Source organism: Sciurus carolinensis, chromosome 1 (genome assembly GCF_902686445.1).
Source record: "Sciurus carolinensis chromosome 1, mSciCar1.2, whole genome shotgun sequence".
In the NCBI taxonomy this organism is placed as follows: Eukaryota; Metazoa; Chordata; class Mammalia; order Rodentia; family Sciuridae; genus Sciurus; species Sciurus carolinensis.
In genome coordinates, this window is record NC_062213.1 from 135,925,450 (window position 1) to 135,944,515 (window position 19,066).

Genomic DNA, 19,066 nt, shown 5'->3' on the forward strand with positions numbered 1-19,066 from the left:
TCAATTTGCAATAAATTTATTTTACATAAAAGAAAAAGCTTGCTGTTAATGAAAAATTCAGTAGAAAACAGTTCTATTTTAAGTTGGGGTTCAAGTGTAGAAGATGTTAGTGAAATCTCAGTAGAAAGAGAATTTTGTAAGAAAACATTCTTGGCATGAAAGCTCTAACATAAATTCTGTAATGAAATATTTACCATGCAACTTTATTGGCAGAAAAGCCAGTTTCTGATGACTTGTAATTTTTTTTTCAGTCTCTTAAGACATTAAAATGAAAGATACTTAAAACTGCTCTGCTTAGAGTTAATTATATATAAATAGGGTGTCATGGTGAGTAATTTTTCCATAGGTCCACCTATTTAATTGAGCAGTTCTAAGTAAGTAATTGGCACCTTGCCCTTCTGATTTCCCCTTTCCCCCATTAGCCAGTCTGAATCCATTCCAACGACACTGAACACAGTGATCACCTACAAAATGAAATATTTCAAGTTATTAACTATTAAAAAATAAACACAACAAACCAGATTGGTATTTAATTTGTTGAAACTACTATCAGTGGACTTCAAACATTATTATCAATTTTGCTAAAAGATTAAGGATTTTATTGGAAGCATTTTTATATATCTTCAAGTTATTTGGCAGTTAAAAGTTTCAAATATTTTTGTGATACTCAATTATATTAAAATTTTATAAAATGCCAACCACCCAAAAGTCATAAAACATTCATGATAAACTATTTCTAAAAAAGTAATGAGGACTTTGAATTTTTTTATATTAGAAGGTATGCCAATCTGTGATATATTTTTTCTTCTCATATCCACATTACTTACCTCATCTGCCAAAAGTGATAATTCAGTACTGTTTGCAGCATCATAATCATAGAGAACTCTAGCCTTCCTGCTGCCACTTGACTCCTTAAGGTCACTGAGGCTGGACGGAGAGGTGATTACTAGGCTACTTGTTGAAGCCACAGCAGAAGAACCAACTGCATTTGCTAAAGAAGGTGGCATAGGTGTCCCAGAAGTCTGATTGTTGTTAGAAAGATAACTGGATGGAAAACTGTGGAAAAGAAAATGGTCAATCAGCTATTTCCAAGTGATTAAAGTTCTTGTATGCCACCACCTGGTGGCACTATTTATCTTCCACCTCCAAATGGACGATTTGTAGATCTTAACTATTAAATACTTTAATGACTCTAATTTCCTCTTGCCTCGTGGGTCAATTACACTACAGACAATTCAGGTGGCTTTCAAATATAAATCTTTAAAAATTTGTTTCAAAGCTGTCTTTATAATATTGACTTAAATATAATGGCTACTTACCCCTCAGAAAAAATGATCTAAGTTTTCTTAAGGTTTCTTAATTCTTTGAGAAATATTTGAATACTTAAAACTCTTTTTACATAAAACTGATCCATCACATTTTCCTATTCATTCCAACAACATTTACTGAGTACAGTATAACAGCCATAAGCTGAAAACATAACGATGAAAGGATACTACTTCCTTAAGAACATATAAATTAAGTGAGGGGATAAGACATTCAAATAAATTGTTATGATTGATAATTATAATGAAATATAAAACTCAATGAATAGGGCAAATTTCCCAAGTTCATTTTACTCTTTTTTGGAAAAAAGTTTTAGTAGAAATCAGTAAAATCTTGTGATTAAATAAGCTTATGAACAATTTGAAGACAATTTCCATTTTAAGGCTATTGCTTCACTAATAATATTAACTGGAAAACAGCACAAAAATGACTATTGTAATAATTTGACTTCGAACATTCTTAAGGTCATAAATTACCTATGAAAATTCATATTTAAGGACTCCTACAACCCCCATGTTAGGGATGGAATCCAGGGCCTTATGCATGCTAGGTAAGTGCTATATACCACTGACCTATATTCCTGGACCTATATTTAAGTTAAAAAAAAATCTTTCTGTGATGCTGGGATCAAATCCAGGGCCTTACATATGCTATGCAAGATCTCTACCACTGAATTTTGCCCCGTAGTCCCTGCATATAAATTTTAATAAATCCATCAGTTAAAATACACAAGGTTTGTCATCTGGGTGAAATTCATCCCTCCAAGAAATAAAATTCTCCTTTTCTCTTATGACCAATGTGCCTTCAAATTTCCCTGAATTTTTAACCTTCTTATGCGAATATTTATCTCCCACACTTTTCTTATGGTTGAATGGAGTAGGACTCCTATGTTCCTCATTACCACTTTCAGACTCTTTTCCTGGTCCAACTCTCCCCATCTTTCAATTGCAGGTTATTCAACTCTATATTACATACTATCCCTAGTTATAATCATGTACAGATGCCTTCTTTCTTTCATTTCTAAAAGATTTTAGCTCTTGGCTCACTGACACTGAACCTTAATCCTTAGTGATTTTAATATTCATACAGAAAATTTTTCTAACACTTTAGATTTTTAGATCCATAAACTTTTTTGTTGTTGTTACTGGGAATATTCATACAGATAATTTTTCTAACACTTTAGATTCTTAGATTCATGAACTCTTTTTTTTTTTTTTTTGTTAATGGGGATTAAACCCAAGGGTACTTTACCATAGAGCTACATCCCTAGCATTTCCCCCACCCCCACCATCCACCAAGACAGGGTCTTAAGTTGCTGAGGCTGACCTGGCACTTGGAATCCTCTTGCTTCAGTTTCCTGAATTTCTGGGATTATAGGCATGTATACCATGCCTGGTCAGCTACAATTTATTTTTAAGATCTAAAATTAGCTTTGTGGATGTGCCTAATTTTGTTCCAGGTCTAAGTTTGAAGGATTACTATGCATAAAGGAACACTGAAATGACTTTTTTGTTTCTTCTAACTTATTCCTGGAAACAACTTGTTGTGATATTCTTCAAATGCCACATATTACTTTTCTGTTTTTATATAAATTCTAAACTCCTTAGCTTAACTTACTTTTAAAGCTATTCATGCTTATCTACTATACCACTCAACTTCAACACCATGCTATAATAAGAATGAAATACTGTCAGTTCTCTGAATTTGCCATACTTGCTTTCCTCGGGCCTTTTTATATACATGTTCTTCGTTTGCCTAGAATAATCATCCTGCCTTTCTTCATTTAGATGACTCCCACTAAAATAACTTCACCTGGAAACTTTGCTAGACCCAACTGAGTCACAGATGTCCTCACAACATCCTGTACTTCTTTTACTTTTCTATTTATCATATGTCCTATCCAGTTACGGTTTGTATTCCTACCCAAACTTTTAAGTATTATGAGAGCAAGGACCATATTTGCCTTGTATGTTCTTTTGTCACATTACAATCTAAGTTTCATAAAGGCCAGCATGTTTGTCTGTTTTATTTGATGCTGTAACCCCAGAATATGACACAGTGCCTGGCACATGGCAGGTATCCTATAAATATCTGATGAATGAATGAATGTGCTTTACATACTATCATTTTGCTTTAAAGTATGTTACCATACTCAGAATAATCAATTCATAACAGAGGGCTTGAGGTCTTACAGAATATTAAAAAACTTTTTAGAGTCAATGATTATACAAATTTGTTTATCTTTAGGGGTATCTGTCAATGAACCTATATACCCCTCAAAGAATAGCAAAAAATATTCAGTAGCAAAAAAAAAAAAAAGTGAACCTCAAATACTTCTAAAGCTTTCTTATGTGGCACTAAGAAAGTATTCACTTTCTCCTCCCTGTTAACCTCTGTGCCAGAAAAGCTCAAAATACTATCTCACTAGTCTGAAAATTATTTTCCTTTAAAATAAAAAAAAATTAAAAAAATTCAACTCTATACAAACTAATAAAAGTCTTTTAGTTCTTCTAATCTTTATCCTTGCTATTAGTCCATGTGTAAAAATCTGCCTTTCTTCTTGTATCAGGACTTTAATATGCAAAAAGAAAATTACCACCTTCCCAGTTGTTTCTGGAGGTCTAACATGTACTGGTAACACTGTGCATAGTAAGTCATCTGGGCTTCTACAAAGTCATTCAGACAGCGGAGGTGATGGGCCTATAAAGGAAAGTTAAGAGTCAATTCTAGGCTCTTACAGTGGTAAATGCTAAAGGTGGGACAAGGCATTGTAATAAGGGAGAATCATTTTACTACAAGGCTTATTAAAATCGACCTCAGTGAACAGTATAGTCAATAATAAGCAAACAAGATCTAATAAGGATGGGAGAAGTAGGTGATAAGATATAAGCAAAAATTTTAAGTATTTCTTCACATATCTGAGAAAGCACCACAATTTAAACTTCTTTGATAAATGACTAAAAAGGAAGTTCAATTTTTAATCTCCAAATTGCCTCAGGATCATCAGTCTTTTGTTCCAAATGAAATTTCCAATGAACAAACACTCACATGTGTACTGCTGATTCCCTCTAGCAAAAGTCTGGTAATCTCTGCTTGACGATCAAATTCACTTTGAGTTATTCTTAATTCCTGTTCAGACTTAAATTAGAACATAATTTTAGAATTTTGTATTCAGACTGTTAAAAAATCCTCTAAGCAAAGCCCAAATTAAAATCCGGCAATTCCCTGATTTTGCTTATATATCTAAATGGGTTCCTGGTTTCTATGCTTTAATTTTTCTATATTACTCAACCTCAGTAGAACTGACTGCTTACCAGCACTTGACTCAAAAGAATTATTAATGCCAAAGAATTAATAACTTACTTGTAAAAGCCTAGAAAACTTACTATGAAGTCAGAATATTTCCAAGTTTTCTAATATCAATTTTGCTAAATTTAATTTTTACAAAATCTTAAGAGTACCATAGTTTGTAAAATAATATTACTGTTGAATTCTCAATTATTACTATGGTTTTTTTTTTTTTTTACTTTGGTGTTAATGATAGTCTTAGATTTCAAATGCAAAAAACTTTAGATTGAAGCCACAGGATTTCTACCTCTTGCATTTGGTTACCAAATACTTGTTTCTGGGAATGGTTCTTAGTTTTCTTCAAAGGATTCTTTGTCCTACATTTTAAATGTCTTTCCTTTAAATTTTCTTTCTAAACTATGCATAAAATAATCATTCAGTCATTCAGGCTGTTAAGATTAGGGTTTAAAAAAATTTTTTTTTTTTTAAGAAGTTATGGTTGACTTTCAGTGTTGTGCTGGTAAACTGGTTCTCTTTTTTGTTGTGGTATGGGGACTGAACCCAGGGGTGTTCTACAACTGAGCCACACCCCCAGCTTTTTAAATTTTGAGACAGAGTTTTGCTAAGTTGCCAAGGCTGTCCTTGAATTTGTGAGCCTCTTCCCTGAGCCTCCCAAGTCACTGGGATTATAGCAGTGTACCACTGCTGCCCAACTGGTAAGCTCATTCTCAAAGAAAAAGGAAAAGCTCTAACACTCTGATTTTCATGATTAAAATACTCCCACCATAGATGATTTGAAACTACCAAGATGAAGTCACTGACTTTAGAGTTGGGAGGAGATGTATATAACAACATACCACTACTGATTTCAACCATCTAATGTTTAGTGCTGGAATAAATTACTTCACTGAAAAATCAGTAAGGTCTAAAAAAAGAAAAAACAAAACAAAACAAAACAAAAAAACCCAAAAAACCCCAAACAAAAATCCCCCACAGAAACCAAAACAAACAAACAAACAAAAAACCCACAAAACCAAAAAATCTTCCAAAAATATTGGAGTAGGATGGTAATAAAGTCAGGAGGAGAAAATAAAACCTTATGCCCATTCAAAATAATTCGCTTACCCTCCACCCATCGGGAATCATCACTGGTGGTGCCATTATAATATTTTTTTTTACATCTGTAGTATAAATATCTTTTCCCCCAATGCAAATAATTTATAACACTTTGAAGATGTAGCAAGTATTAAACAAGTCTGAATGTTTCCCTTTCATACCCCATCTGTATCTCCATCTCATTCACCCTCTAGTAGCAACAGTTAACTTAAGAAGCCAGTCATCAAAGTAGCAGCAAAGTAATCAGTTGCTATAATATCCCACTGGCAACAACCTGAAAGAGGGAACTAAGAACTGATAAGATTTGCTTTATGAAAATAAGCTTGAATTCCTCAGTAAGTGAAAAATCAAAATGAAATTTGAATAAAACCAGAATACTGTAAGCAGGGCTAAAGTCAACTTTATTTGTAAGTTACGATGAAGCAGAAAAAAAGTCTCAGAAGAAAAAAACAAAGTTCTTCCCAAGGAAAGCATTAGGAAAACTCATCACTTCAGAGTTACACTTGCACTATTTACTCTTCTTTTTGGTTGAATGTAAAATGGCTTTAACAGAAAACAACTGTAGTAAACCACAATAAATGAACTTCAAAAGTAAACGAGTCTGGTTGCATGTAGGTCATTGTGAGAATATAAATGATTTTATGGCAGAAAAGTCTACTAACTGACAATGTTTACAGGTGTAAAACAGTAAACTAAATAGCAGATTAAAGTAAGTAGGAAGTTTGAGACTGAAGCAGAAATGATGTTTTAATTCTAAAAACAGTAAATAAAGATATTAAATGATCCCATTAAAGGGATCAATTTTCTAGTTGTGAACAAACTTTAATTTTGAAGAAAAGCACCATCTTACAAAGCTTAGAAAGTCATTATTCTCTACAATCTAGACATTTTATTTAGAAAAGGTAAACAGGAGGAAAAGCACTGAATCTCATTTTTTGGACAAGTTTCAGTGTTTATATATGGGGTGGCTGTAAACAGGCAAAAGTCCCAAGCCATCGATAGTTCTCACATATGTAACTTGAGCATAATAACTTACCAGCAAGGTTAAGGAAATTTCATTAGGTTCATTTATAATCAGTTTACTTAGGAAGAAAATGATGTATATGAAGATGAGAAAGGTTTAAAGGCAATGAATTTAAACACCTAATATTCTGACCTCCAGAATATTTTGCTCCCTGACCTAATTTTACAATTTAGTTGGTAGAGCTCTCAGGAAAAGACCTCTACTAAGAATTACTGTTACTAGGTTAACTGATCTAGACTATATGATAGTATGACATGGGTTAGGTAAACTGGAAGAATTCTTTCAAGATGTAACTTGGAAGGATGGGCAAGAATCTACTGGTCTGTGATATTAGCATGGATATCTACAAGACAGAAATATTGGTCATACATTTGATACATGTGTGGATGGCTGTTACCTACATTTTCTATGGAGCTTAAATCTTAAAAACATTCCAGGACTATGAAATTTTAAAATTTATACTTTTAAACTATAAAAATGACAAAAAAAATTAGTATAGAAGAAAAAAAAATTTCTTCAACTTCATTTTGACATATTTCCTCAGTATTTTCATAAATATATGTTTCATAAATTTCTTCCCATTCAATATACCAACTATTTCTCAAATTTGTAGAAGATGCAAAATCAAGTCAAAAACTTTCTGGTGTACCTGTATGCCAATCAAAGGGGCGACACCCTGGTTTTCTTATTCAACTCATATCCTCTCCCATGTGGTTCTGCTCCCTTTTTATGCTAGAAGTTCAGGAAGCAAGATCAGAAGCCAGGGTGAAACCACACTAAATTGATGAAAAGATTCCACAAAGGGGGATGAAAGTATAAATCAAGAATTTCATACTGGATTTCCAAGTCATAAATAACAGCTCAATAATCTATGCATGAAACAGACTATATAACTGGCAATCCTACAAAGTCTGAAAATATTAACATTTATGAAGCTATTTAAGTGTCAGGGGCCTTAATAACCACCTGCCTTCAAATCCCCAGCATCATCTTCATATAGAAGTTAGATTTTGGTAGGCCTGTGCATGAAGAGTAAATGAAAAATGCTTCTAAAAACCTAAAATAGCACTTGAAATAAATCTGCACTGAAATCGTAATTTTATTCATCAAACTCTTGCTTTTATTGATTTTCCAGCTCAAAGATTAGAAATGTTAATACAGACAGAGGAACTGTTATAGATACAAATAGATTCTACAAGAAGCAGTCTAAGACTGATGCTGAGGGCTAAGACAAAAGCAACAGATATAATTATTAAATTATAGAATAATGGATATTCATAATAAAGACCTTAACTGTAAACAAAAGGAAATATTTGCTACTCTGTGTTCAATGAAACAATAAAAGTACATTTTTAATAGATTTTTTTTACTAAAGTGAAAGCAAAACTAGCTTTAGTGCTGAAGAGAACAAGCTTCAGTTACCTAAAAGTTGTGTGTGTGAGACATGATACATTCACTTCTCTGAAGATAAAGGACATGGTGTTAATTATGCATCATATTTTAAAATGTGTCATTAGAAAAAATTATCAATGAATAAATCAAGTATCTGTCTTGTAGCAAGGCACTGTAAGATAACTATTTAATTAACAGGTATCTAGGATTTATCATTATGTGTGCAAATCACATCTCCACAGCATTGTTCTACTACTCTATAGAGTGGCTGTTAGCCAAATAGACCAGAGCATTTCCATAATTTTCAGATTTAAAAAGATACAGTAACATAGGGTAGGGTTGTGGCTCAGTGGTAGAGTGCTTCCCTGGCATGTGTAAGGCACTGGGTTTGATTCTCAGCACCATAAATAAATAAATAAATAAATAAATAAATAAAAATAAAGGTCTATTGACAACTAAAAAAAATTAAAAAAAAAAATAAAGATACAGTAACAGACTGTGATGGACCCACGGTTGTCACCTAATAAATGTTTACTGAATGAATGGCAATTAAGTTGTTGTTGTTTTGGTGGTACTGGGGATTAAACCCAGGGTCTTTTGCATACTAGGCGAGCATTCTATCACTATGCTACATCCCCAGTCCAAGGCAAATAAACTCTTCTTTCATAATTCTGTAGTTAATAATAATTTACTTACTTTTGTCACTTCCTCTGCCCAAATCTAGCCAGCATTAAAAATTAAGAGAAAAATATACAGCATGAAAGAAAGTTGGAATTTAACATTTTCTACAACTACTTAGTATAGAAAAATGTAAATATTTTAATCCAAATGGCATACTCTCCTTTTTCTAAAATGGCATTAACAAATTAAACACAGTAGTAATTAAATCAGTACAGCTTAACATATTGTGAAAATATGCCTTTTATATGAATCAATACTAATGATTTTTAAATCTTATGCTAATTCTATATAAATTTATAAGAATAACAACTTTGCCAAATTGTGAACATCTGACTTGCCTTAGTTCCAGTTTTCTCATCTATAAAATGAGAGGTTTGGACTAAATAATTTCTTATTTCTCTTTCATTATAAATTCTAAATTTTAGGAATTAAAAACAAAGCAAGGATAAAGGGTCAATGAGTGCTACAAAATAACTTTTTTTGGGGAAACAAACTTGAAATAAATTTAAATTTCTCTTTCTGGATAAATTCTAAAATTTTAGGAATTAAAAACAAAGCAAGGATAAAGGGTCACTGAATGCCACAAAATAACTTTTTTGGGGTAGAAACAACAAACTTAATAAATTTAAAATTACCAGAGTTAAATATATCTTACTATAAGTAGATGATATAGTAGTAAAACAAATGTTCAAAGAATGAAACAAACACTCATTAATTGTTTAGGAGGATATTTTTACTGAAGACAAAAGAAAACCTATAATTTATATACTAAATAAGCAATGACTAAAATACTTTCACAGTTTTCATTTACCTATAGATAGGACAACGGAAATGCATTCTCTTGCTATCTAAGGAAAGCCATAATTTAGCCAGGGCTTCAATAATTACAGTTTAAGGAAAAAACTAAACAAACAAAAACACATTTTTTCCCCTGCTTTTAGTTCAATGCTAATGAAATAAAAAAAATCATTTAGTTGCCAATTTATTAACTGTACTGCAGATTTCTAATCACTTCTACTGGAAATAATGTATCTAGGAGTATAATGCCAAGCCCTACAAAGTTTCATTGGTCTAACATGTATAAGTTATTTGGCTATGCTCATTTCACAACTACCTATTTCATTAAGTTAAAACCTTTTAATATCTCAAAAATTTCCTCAAATTGAGGAAATTGGAAATTATAAAACAGTTTTCATCTGTATTCTTGTCCCAAGTTATCACCATTTTAAATTTTCTTAAGTGAGTTAGTACTGGATGTGGAATGGGCCTGGCCTATAGGAATACCTGGAATGGCTAATCCTGGAATGGCAGAGGAAAACAGTACCTCGAGTTTGGGTAACAAAAAGGTAAACAATGAAGTTACTGAGAAGCAAAAGTCAATTTGTATACCTTAATTTTTCTCTAAGGTAAATTTTGTTAGTTTTCTTTGACAAAAGTGAAAATATGAAGTGCTAGCTTAAGTTAGCATCTTTTACTGGTTTTCAAAAAGTACTACATACCTATGATTCTAAAATCTGTATTTGGCATAATCCATATATTTGGCAATTAGAACATACAGTGTCTTTTCTTCATGATCCAGTATCACTTCAGCTGGTACTTTTTCCTATACATTATGAATGTGTGGCTTTACTCTAGATTTATACATGTAGCTAATAGCAAGAGAAGGCACTTTATTCAAGATGTAGAAAACACAGTAGGCCAACAAACCTTCAGCCATTTTACATGCAGGAAGTTGAGCATGTAAGAGAAATTTACCATAATATTATCTCCTTCAAGGCGAGCTGAGTTTAGTTGCTTAAGTGCATAGGTAAGAGACAAAGAACACATTATACCAATGAACAAGTGAAACAAATTACTTCTGTACAATAAAGCACACACTAAACAAGTATTAACTGATAAAAATTGTTTCTTCTATTTAAAAAATCCAACTACACTTATTCTATGAAATTTCATGTAGTGGTAACTATTCAATTTTTCTAAAAGATTAAGATGAAAAAATGGTTGATGCTTAATTTTAAATCAGAATCATTTTAGGAAAAGCATCACTTTAAAAACTGTCATATTTTAAATTAAATTTTGACCTACGGAAGTCTTCCATTAAATCTGTATGCCCCAAAATATCAGAGGTCCAAACCTCTACATGCTAGAGAATTTTGAAACCAGTTGTTTTTTTTCCTTCCTATTAATGAAACTCTGAAATAATTTTTTACAAAGTTTATATTAGACTATAAGACTATATTAATTAATATAGGTGCCTTAAAATTTAAAAGCATTAATCATATGTTGTCCTTGTTTCTCAAGACGTAAATTCTATTATATCTGCAAACAATTTCAATTCTTTGAAACAAAGTAGGTTTTCTCTTTTTTGCTCAATTGGTATATTTTAAGAAATGCATTTGATATTGTTTTTACCATTCTTCAACAAGCTAACAGTCAAACAGAAGTTAGTAAAGGAGCAATATTGGTTACAGGCAGACTTTTTTCCTTTTAAGGGCTAAATCATCAAAAAGTTTACTATACTAGATTATGAACTGTTTATTTATCTACAACTCCTCCTCAGTACAATACCTTGTACAAAATTAGCACTCAATAAATACAGAATTTAAAAAAAAGGTCACAGGAAACTAGTAAATGAATTTTTAAAAAAATCTCAAGTACAGGAATAACTAGTCACCAAATAATCTATGTAAATTTATAAAGCAGTGAAATCAAAGTCTGAGGTTAAATTAACTTCTTCAGTTACCAACTAGAAACCAATGTGTCAAAGGAAAAAAAAAAGTAAACCTAAATCCCTTAGTGGTTTCTATTCTGTACAAGTCAATGAAAGAGAAATAGGGGGTTGGGTGTGGAGTCAAAAGGATCACCAAATACAGGCATGCCATAAGGATTTAATGTAGTAAACTAAGAGAACTTTTCCAATACACAATATTGACTTATTGTTGAAAATAAGTTGATTATCTCATAGAAAAAATAAAAACCAGGAAATGTGAATTTTTGTCTCGACTAATAATTGAAATATTTGGCAACAGATAAGTTTATGTAATAAAGAAATTCTAGAAAATCAGTATGTAAATGAAATTGCTGGATTATGCCATTTAAATCATTTTAATTTTAAACAAATTTCCATGGGAAAAATTTGGTCCTTAAAAATATACTGCATAGAAAAACTGACAACATATTTCCTAGATATATCAAAAGAAATCATCTCTCAAAATTTGTTTATTATATTTAGTTCTTATACATCTTAAAAGAGTGGTAAAATAGTTGAGAATAAAAAGGACTTTGGATACTGTTAAATCTAAGTGCTTCCTGACACTTTTCCAGTAAAAAAGCAGACTATCAATATCCTATAATAGTGTTTGTTAAAGTTTTATATGGAAACTTGACAATGCTCTTCTTAATTCCACAACCATCACTGGGCACATGCAGGTGTTTTAAACAAAAAAATTCTGTTCTAGTTATGACATTTATTTAAATGAACTTTGTTTAATCTCAATTTTTTTTTCTGATTATGAAATTAGTATCTTAAAAACCATTTTATATTTTACTATGTAAGTTCAATACTAGCAACTACAAACTAATAATTTAGGGTCTCTTGCCATCTGTAGTATTCATTGTAAAAATTTTAATTCTGTATATAGTCTGTTAGGGAAGTAATGTTGTTTATGGTGATGATGTCATAATAAATTGAAGTGAAAATCAAAGTGAATACAAAATCTAATACAAAACCCAAAAGAAGAATCCTGTAAGAAAAACTTACACTGCTCATAAAAGGTATTGGGGTGGTATCACAAGACATCACTAACACCAAGTTATCTGTTTTAAATTTCACTCTAATTCTCAACCTATTGTCCTTAAAAAGAACTATAAGACTTGTACCAGCACTGTAATATAGGCTCATTAAGCTCATTAGGCAATGAGAATCATTGGTGGTCGTGGTAGTGAGATGGAAGCATCATACCTCTTAACATATTCCTTTGCTCAAATTAAGAACATTAGCTATCCCATATCTTAAATGTGTTTCAATTTAAATTTAAATTTTTAAAACTTTGGGATGGAAATATAGTAGACATTATAACTATCAGATTAACTAAAAAAGCTTACAAACGAATCCTTTTAAGAAAGTGATGTATAAAATCATCAAATTATTGTATTTAATATATCAATAAATTATAACATTTTATAGCTACTCAGTTAAAAAAGGGATGCTGAAAGTTGATCTTTCTGAAAAAATATACCAGAACTTATTTATCTAAATGGGTTTTCTCACCTTCAAAATAGCCACCTAGGAGTCCATGATGCCATTGTTTAAATCCCTTTGGAACTATTCTTGGTGACAGTTCCTTTAGTCAGTATGAGTCAGATATAGGAAGGAAATCCATTTAATTTTAAGCTACATTAAGTATTCCCAAATTTGATTCATTCTCATCTTAATTACCTCTTTTTTTTTTTTGCTATTTTCTAATAAATCTATAAATCTAAATAAATACAATCTTAATTAGTCTTAATAAATCTAAATAAATACAAATTTGTCATCACCACTGAGGATATTTATAGAACATGAAACAGTTTTAGAAGGTATAATAATTTTTGGTTTTTAGCAAGAGCTGTACTGCTGAATAATGTTCTTGATATGACTACTTTGGATTGACCAGGATTATTAATTCTGATAAAATTGTTTGAAAATACAAAAACAAGACCAAAAAGTCATATTCTATTCCTAAGGATAGTCTGTATCTTGCCTGGTATATTTGTAAAATATTTTAAAAGTTGTTAATCTAAACATTTTTTTTTTTTTAATTAAAAAGAAAAAAATTACTTACTGAACTTCTGGTTTCTGCAGCTTTTGCCTTTTTTAGTCTGGTTTTTGCAGCATCCAAATCCAGTCTCTTATTTTGTAATAGTTTCCTTTCTTTCTATAAACACAGAAAAGAAAAAATACTCAAGATGTCAAAATCTAGTACAAGTATACATATTTAAAATATTCCTTTCTGTTTAATACATGCATCATCTGATAAAGATCTATGATTATAAATCTGCTTTTAAAACTCCCAGGTATCAGGGCTGGAGATGTAGTTAAGTGATAAAGTACTTGCCTAGCATGTGTGAGGCACTGAGTTCAATTCCCAGCACCACACACACACACAGTGATCAGGTATGTGACTCTTTAAAAAATGATTTTCAATTTTAAAATGACCAAGACATTTTAGAATCTGGGGTATCCAGGAAAGATGACATAGACTATAGAAACAAAGAAATATTAGTTTTAATATTTTATGAGTTGTCCTCTTCCCATCCACAGGAAATATTTGGTAGTATCTTTTTGGTTTCACAATTGGGGGGGTGTTATTGATATCTATTGAGTAGAAAGCAGGGATGCTGTTAAACATCCCATAATGTAGTACAGCTCCCACTACAGAGTTACTCTGCCCAAAATGCTAATGGTAGCTAGGCTGATAAACTCCATTTCAAACAATTACAGATTATCAGGGAAGGGTGTGTGGTAAAGGAAAGACAAATACTGGGCAAGGTTTCTTGATGTCTTATATATGTGATCTACCTTAGGGATTGGGCAGGGCAGGCTATTTTTCTGTGTTTTAGTTTTTTTTTTTTTTTTTTTTTTTGTGGTACTAGGAATTGAACCCAGGATCATGGGTGTGGTAGGCAAAAAATGTTCTACCAGTCAGCTATGTTCCCAGTCTAAGCAGGTTGTTCTTCATGTATCACAGCACTGAATGCAATCCTATTCCAAAATGGAATTTCAAATTAATAGAATGAATTGTTATTCACTACTTAGTATCTCAGAATTGCTTACATTAATTTTAAGCTTCTGTATAATAAAGTTTATTATAATTCAATCTTTTATTCTTAGATTCTACACATAAAATTTTATCCTACTGAGAAATTAATATCTTTAAAATCATATTCCAAGTTGGTGGTTCTGTCTCAGGTCAAATACTTGTTTACACAGACAAATCCACTATAAACATTGAAAATTTCTACAATGTTTTGAAAGAAAAAAATCTGCAAACTAAAGTTTGTAGTTGTGTTTACAATAAAGAGTAGTCCTACAAGTCTTTTTTTTTAATATCTTAATTTTATTTATTTCTATGTGGTACTGAGGATTGAACCCAGTGCCTCATATGTGCTAGGTGAGCACTCTACCACTGAATCACAAACCCAGTCCCCAAAAGTCTTAGGAAAAATATTCACCAAGATCTTCACTCTCCATCCCTAAATAAACTAAAGATACAGACTAACAGATTAGGTTTGGAAAGTGTTTACTGTTTTATACTTTAGCAATTAAACCCAGTAGTGTGAAAAGATAATATATTTCTAAGAATACAGCATAAAGAGAAGAGTATAATAGCCAGAAACATACCTTCCAATAATTAGGTTTCTAGTTAGTTATATAACTACACTATGGTTATATATTATACCATATTTCCCTATTTCAGGGACTCTGGTAAGATTTTGATGTTGGTCATCAATAAGAATGAATGTAAATATATCAATAAAAATGTAAGACATGCAAAAAATGAAGCTAAAGTTACTAATATTCTTTTATTTTGGTTTAGCTGTGTGTGTATCCTGGTGAATAGGTACCTTACCTAGAATATTTACATTTTCCAATCTGTTTACACATATGGTCATTAAGAGGAAAAATTATTCATTGAAAACTTTAAGCATAAACCTAAATTATTTTACTAAAAAGAACATTTTCCAACTCACAGCAATTGTTTTGTAATCTCCTTCTATAAAGTTTCTTAAAGGAGTGAGAAAATTTAAGGCTGATGTTTGAATCAGTTCTCTGTCAGCTGTTCCAATTCGTTTTTGTGTTTCTCCACATTTAATAAGAGCATTACCTGCAAAGAAAAAAGGTTTTTTTTTTTTTTAACCAGTGTCTATCAATGTCATAAAATTAAAAATCACATAAGAATAAATTACCAATTTAATCTGCTTAAAAGTTAGTTGTCACTTGTTTACTTTAGTAAAATCAAACAATTAACTAACACATTTATTTTAAAGTAAATTTAGGATAAATATGTAAATGAAATAGACAAAAGATTATTCCCTATCATACCATGGTTAACTGCACAAATTCTACCAAATGGTACTAAGGAGTTAATATATGCCAAAAAATATTTATGGTCACAATTCAGAAAAGTTTAGAAAAATATAAAGCTTACAATATTTTAACAAGTAGACCAAAGTCACAATTTATTTTGCTTCTATATCTGTGCACTTACATAACTAATAATATTTACATCACTCCATATTTAAATAGGGTAAGTAGAATAGAAAGGCAGGGGCAGAAATTAGAGGAGAAAGAAAGGGAACCCCAATATCAAGGTTCTACTCCCAGTTTTAGCTCTAATAAGTTTTAGCTCTGTATATTTTAATCCTTACAATGAGATTAGATCTGACTGGTAAGGAAGGTAATGCAGCATAATAGCATATAGCATAATAATCCATCTGTCTCTGATAGATCTGTATTTGAATTATTAGCTGAGTGATCATGGATAAATTATTCAACCTCCTCAAGCCTCAAATTTGTCTTTAAAATGGAGATAAAAGAATTTACATTATAAGTTAGGATTTACTGAAATACACAAGTATATATACTGTATGGTGCTTAACCCAATGACTGGAATATTTAATTTTTAGCTATTATCATTTACCAATAATTGGATTTCAAAGCCCAATTCCAACAATCAGGTCACATTCACCTGAATTACTAAGAGGTGCAAAGAGATCAACATCTTAAAAAATCTAAAAGCCTTTATAATGTTCATGCTCTACTAGGCCTTCAGCTCCATGAAAGAAAGGGGCCAGGTCTCCTTCACATACTTATATGATCCCAGTATAAATAGGCAATAAACATGTTTATCACATAGAGCTTTTCTAAAAATTAAGTTATTAATAACTGATTTAAAAAGTTTTAAGGATTGTCAGACTTCTGAGAGAATTAGATTTTGAAAAAATATAATGTAAATATTTCAATGTTGTACACCTAAAAAGTCATGCAATGGATTAATGGCCTTACACAGTATTTAGGTTATTTCTTTCTGACATAGAGACAACTACAAAAACCTGAAATTCACAATATCCCAGAATTTAGGAGTTTTTTATAAGTCAGAACTGCATGTGGAAATTCATTTAATCTACCTACCATTTCACATTCAAATAAGGACCAATTTCTTGCAGTAGTCTTAAGAGAATTATTAGCCATAAACAACAGGTAAAGGAAGTTATAGAGATCTGAATAGACTCATATGTTATGAGATTATTAGATCTGACTAAAATAAAGATGTATAACTTTGAGCTGTCACTCAGATGTGTAACTTTTTTTGAGCTTCACAGTTGTACATTTAAAAAGTACAACAAATAAAGCTGACTTTACTGTAAAACACAACTACAGAAAATATGAAATATATGAAGAAAAAAATGAAATGTAATCCAAACATCTAGAAATAACCACTGCTAACATTTTTTTGCTTACTGATATTACTGCAAAATTTTAACAAAAGCACTAGTGTTTGTTCTAACATTTAAAAAAATCATGCATAACCATAATAACAAAAAAATGTATTATGACAGAGGTGTTATAAGATTACTGGGAATACAAGGGAAGAACTCTTCAGTTTTTTAGAACTAAAAAAATATGAATTCTCTGAATAAATATATGCTTAAATTTTTTTTAATTAGATTATTATACACAGTAGTTGTATTCATCCTAACAAAATCATACATGCATGGAATTCAATTTCAGTTCACGACCCCTCTCCAACCCCTTCTCTTTACTGATTTACCTTTCACCCCTCCATCCATTCATTTATCAATTGTTGGTATTGGAAATCTAACCCAGGGGTGCCTTACCACTGAGCTATATCTTCAGCCCTTTTTTTAAATTTTGAATTTTGAGACAGGGCCTTGAACTTACAATCCTCCTGTCTTAGACTCCTGAGTAGCTGGCATTATAGGCATGCACCACCATGCCCAGTTTAGCTATTTACTTTTGATTGGTTCTTTCTACTTGAACATAAAGGTGAAATTCCCTGTGGCATATTGGTATATGGAAATAACATGATTCTTTTAAGAATTCATTTTGCATTTCCTCCCTTTTCCTCTTCCTCTTCATTCCCTCATAATCTCCTTCTACACTACTGATCTTCCCTAGACCTTTATGATATACTGTCCTTCCCTCCTCCTTCCCTTTATTTCACTCTAGCTTTCACATATGGGAGAAAAATAATCAACCTTGAGTTTCTGAGCCTGGCTTATTTTACTTGGTATGATGCTCTCTATTTCTATCCACTTACGAGCAAATGCCATAATTCCAGTCTTCTTTATGGTTGAGTAAACATATGCTTAAATATTAAACTGAACATATTTATAGGTTACCTGTATGTCTGACTTCAAAATTTTAACGTACTAAATTTGAAATTAAAACTGACTCTACTATATGTTAATGATTTCTCTTAAGTAGCAAAAATCTAAATGTAGAGATATTTATTATCAAAACTTTTTGCTTTTTTCTTACCATAAGCTGTTCCTGGGCCAAACTCGGTCCCTGCATCAATCATATATTGTCCCAAAAGTTCTGGGTTGTTTATACGACTTGGGGCTTTTCTATCCAGTTTTTCATAAACAAATTCTTCTATCCTGGCATCTAGGAGAAAGGTTAACATCAATGATTTCAAAAGAGCAAAACTATTTAAGAGATTGTTTTGTTCCCTACCAGTCATTTACTACCTCTTAAATATGAAGTTGGCATTCAAATACATATCTTCATGTATAATTTTTCATTTAGATGTTAGAGAATTATATAGCTCTAAGAAATTTCTATTTTAGAAATCTGATGAAATTTTTGGCACAAAAACATTTTACAATAAAGTTAAAATAATTATTGAGTATTACGGGATTTTGTTTCAGAAGAAAATTGATAGTACTTAATATCTAGTAAAGTGGCCCTTGCCCTATTTTTAGCATTTTAATCTCTGCATGAATATTCATAATTTCAAAATCAGGACTTCTCAGCTAGGAAAATAAGGACATAGAGAATCTAAAAGAACTGAAGAATTGCATCTGACACATTAAGCATGAGCATGTACTCACTCTTGGCAGAGTCTAAATACAGACACAGGAGCTTAAGAAAAAGAATAATCCAGGTTTGGAATAGAATATAGACAGATCAGCAATATGAAACCATGGCTTTAGTGTATTTATGTTTGAAGC

The 19,066-nt window shown here is 31.3% G+C and overlaps 1 protein-coding gene across 4 annotated transcripts in view; it reads right to left on the reverse strand.

Annotated features, from left to right (window-relative positions):
- The window catches only part of Sh3glb1 (SH3 domain containing GRB2 like, endophilin B1), a 32,205-nt gene continuing 13,139 nt past the window's right edge, over positions 1–19,066 (reverse strand). Inside the window, exons 3-11 of one of the 4 annotated variants that reach the window (XM_047551501.1) lie at positions 18,372–18,500; positions 15,560–15,693; positions 13,651–13,743; positions 10,535–10,621; positions 8,843–8,866; positions 4,375–4,464; positions 3,926–4,026; positions 828–1,056; positions 1–464 (exon numbers count right to left, since the gene is read on the reverse strand). In XM_047551501.1, the coding sequence (XP_047407457.1) occupies positions 357–464; positions 828–1,056; positions 3,926–4,026; positions 4,375–4,464; positions 8,843–8,866; positions 10,535–10,621; positions 13,651–13,743; positions 15,560–15,693; positions 18,372–18,500 (995 nt within the window). In that variant the 3' untranslated portion in view covers positions 1–356. The remainder of the gene's footprint in view (positions 465–827; positions 1,057–3,925; positions 4,027–4,374; positions 4,465–8,842; positions 8,867–10,534; positions 10,622–13,650; positions 13,744–15,559; positions 15,694–18,371; positions 18,501–19,066) is intronic. The other 3 variants (XM_047551512.1, XM_047551518.1, XM_047551527.1) reach the window with 3 other exon arrangements.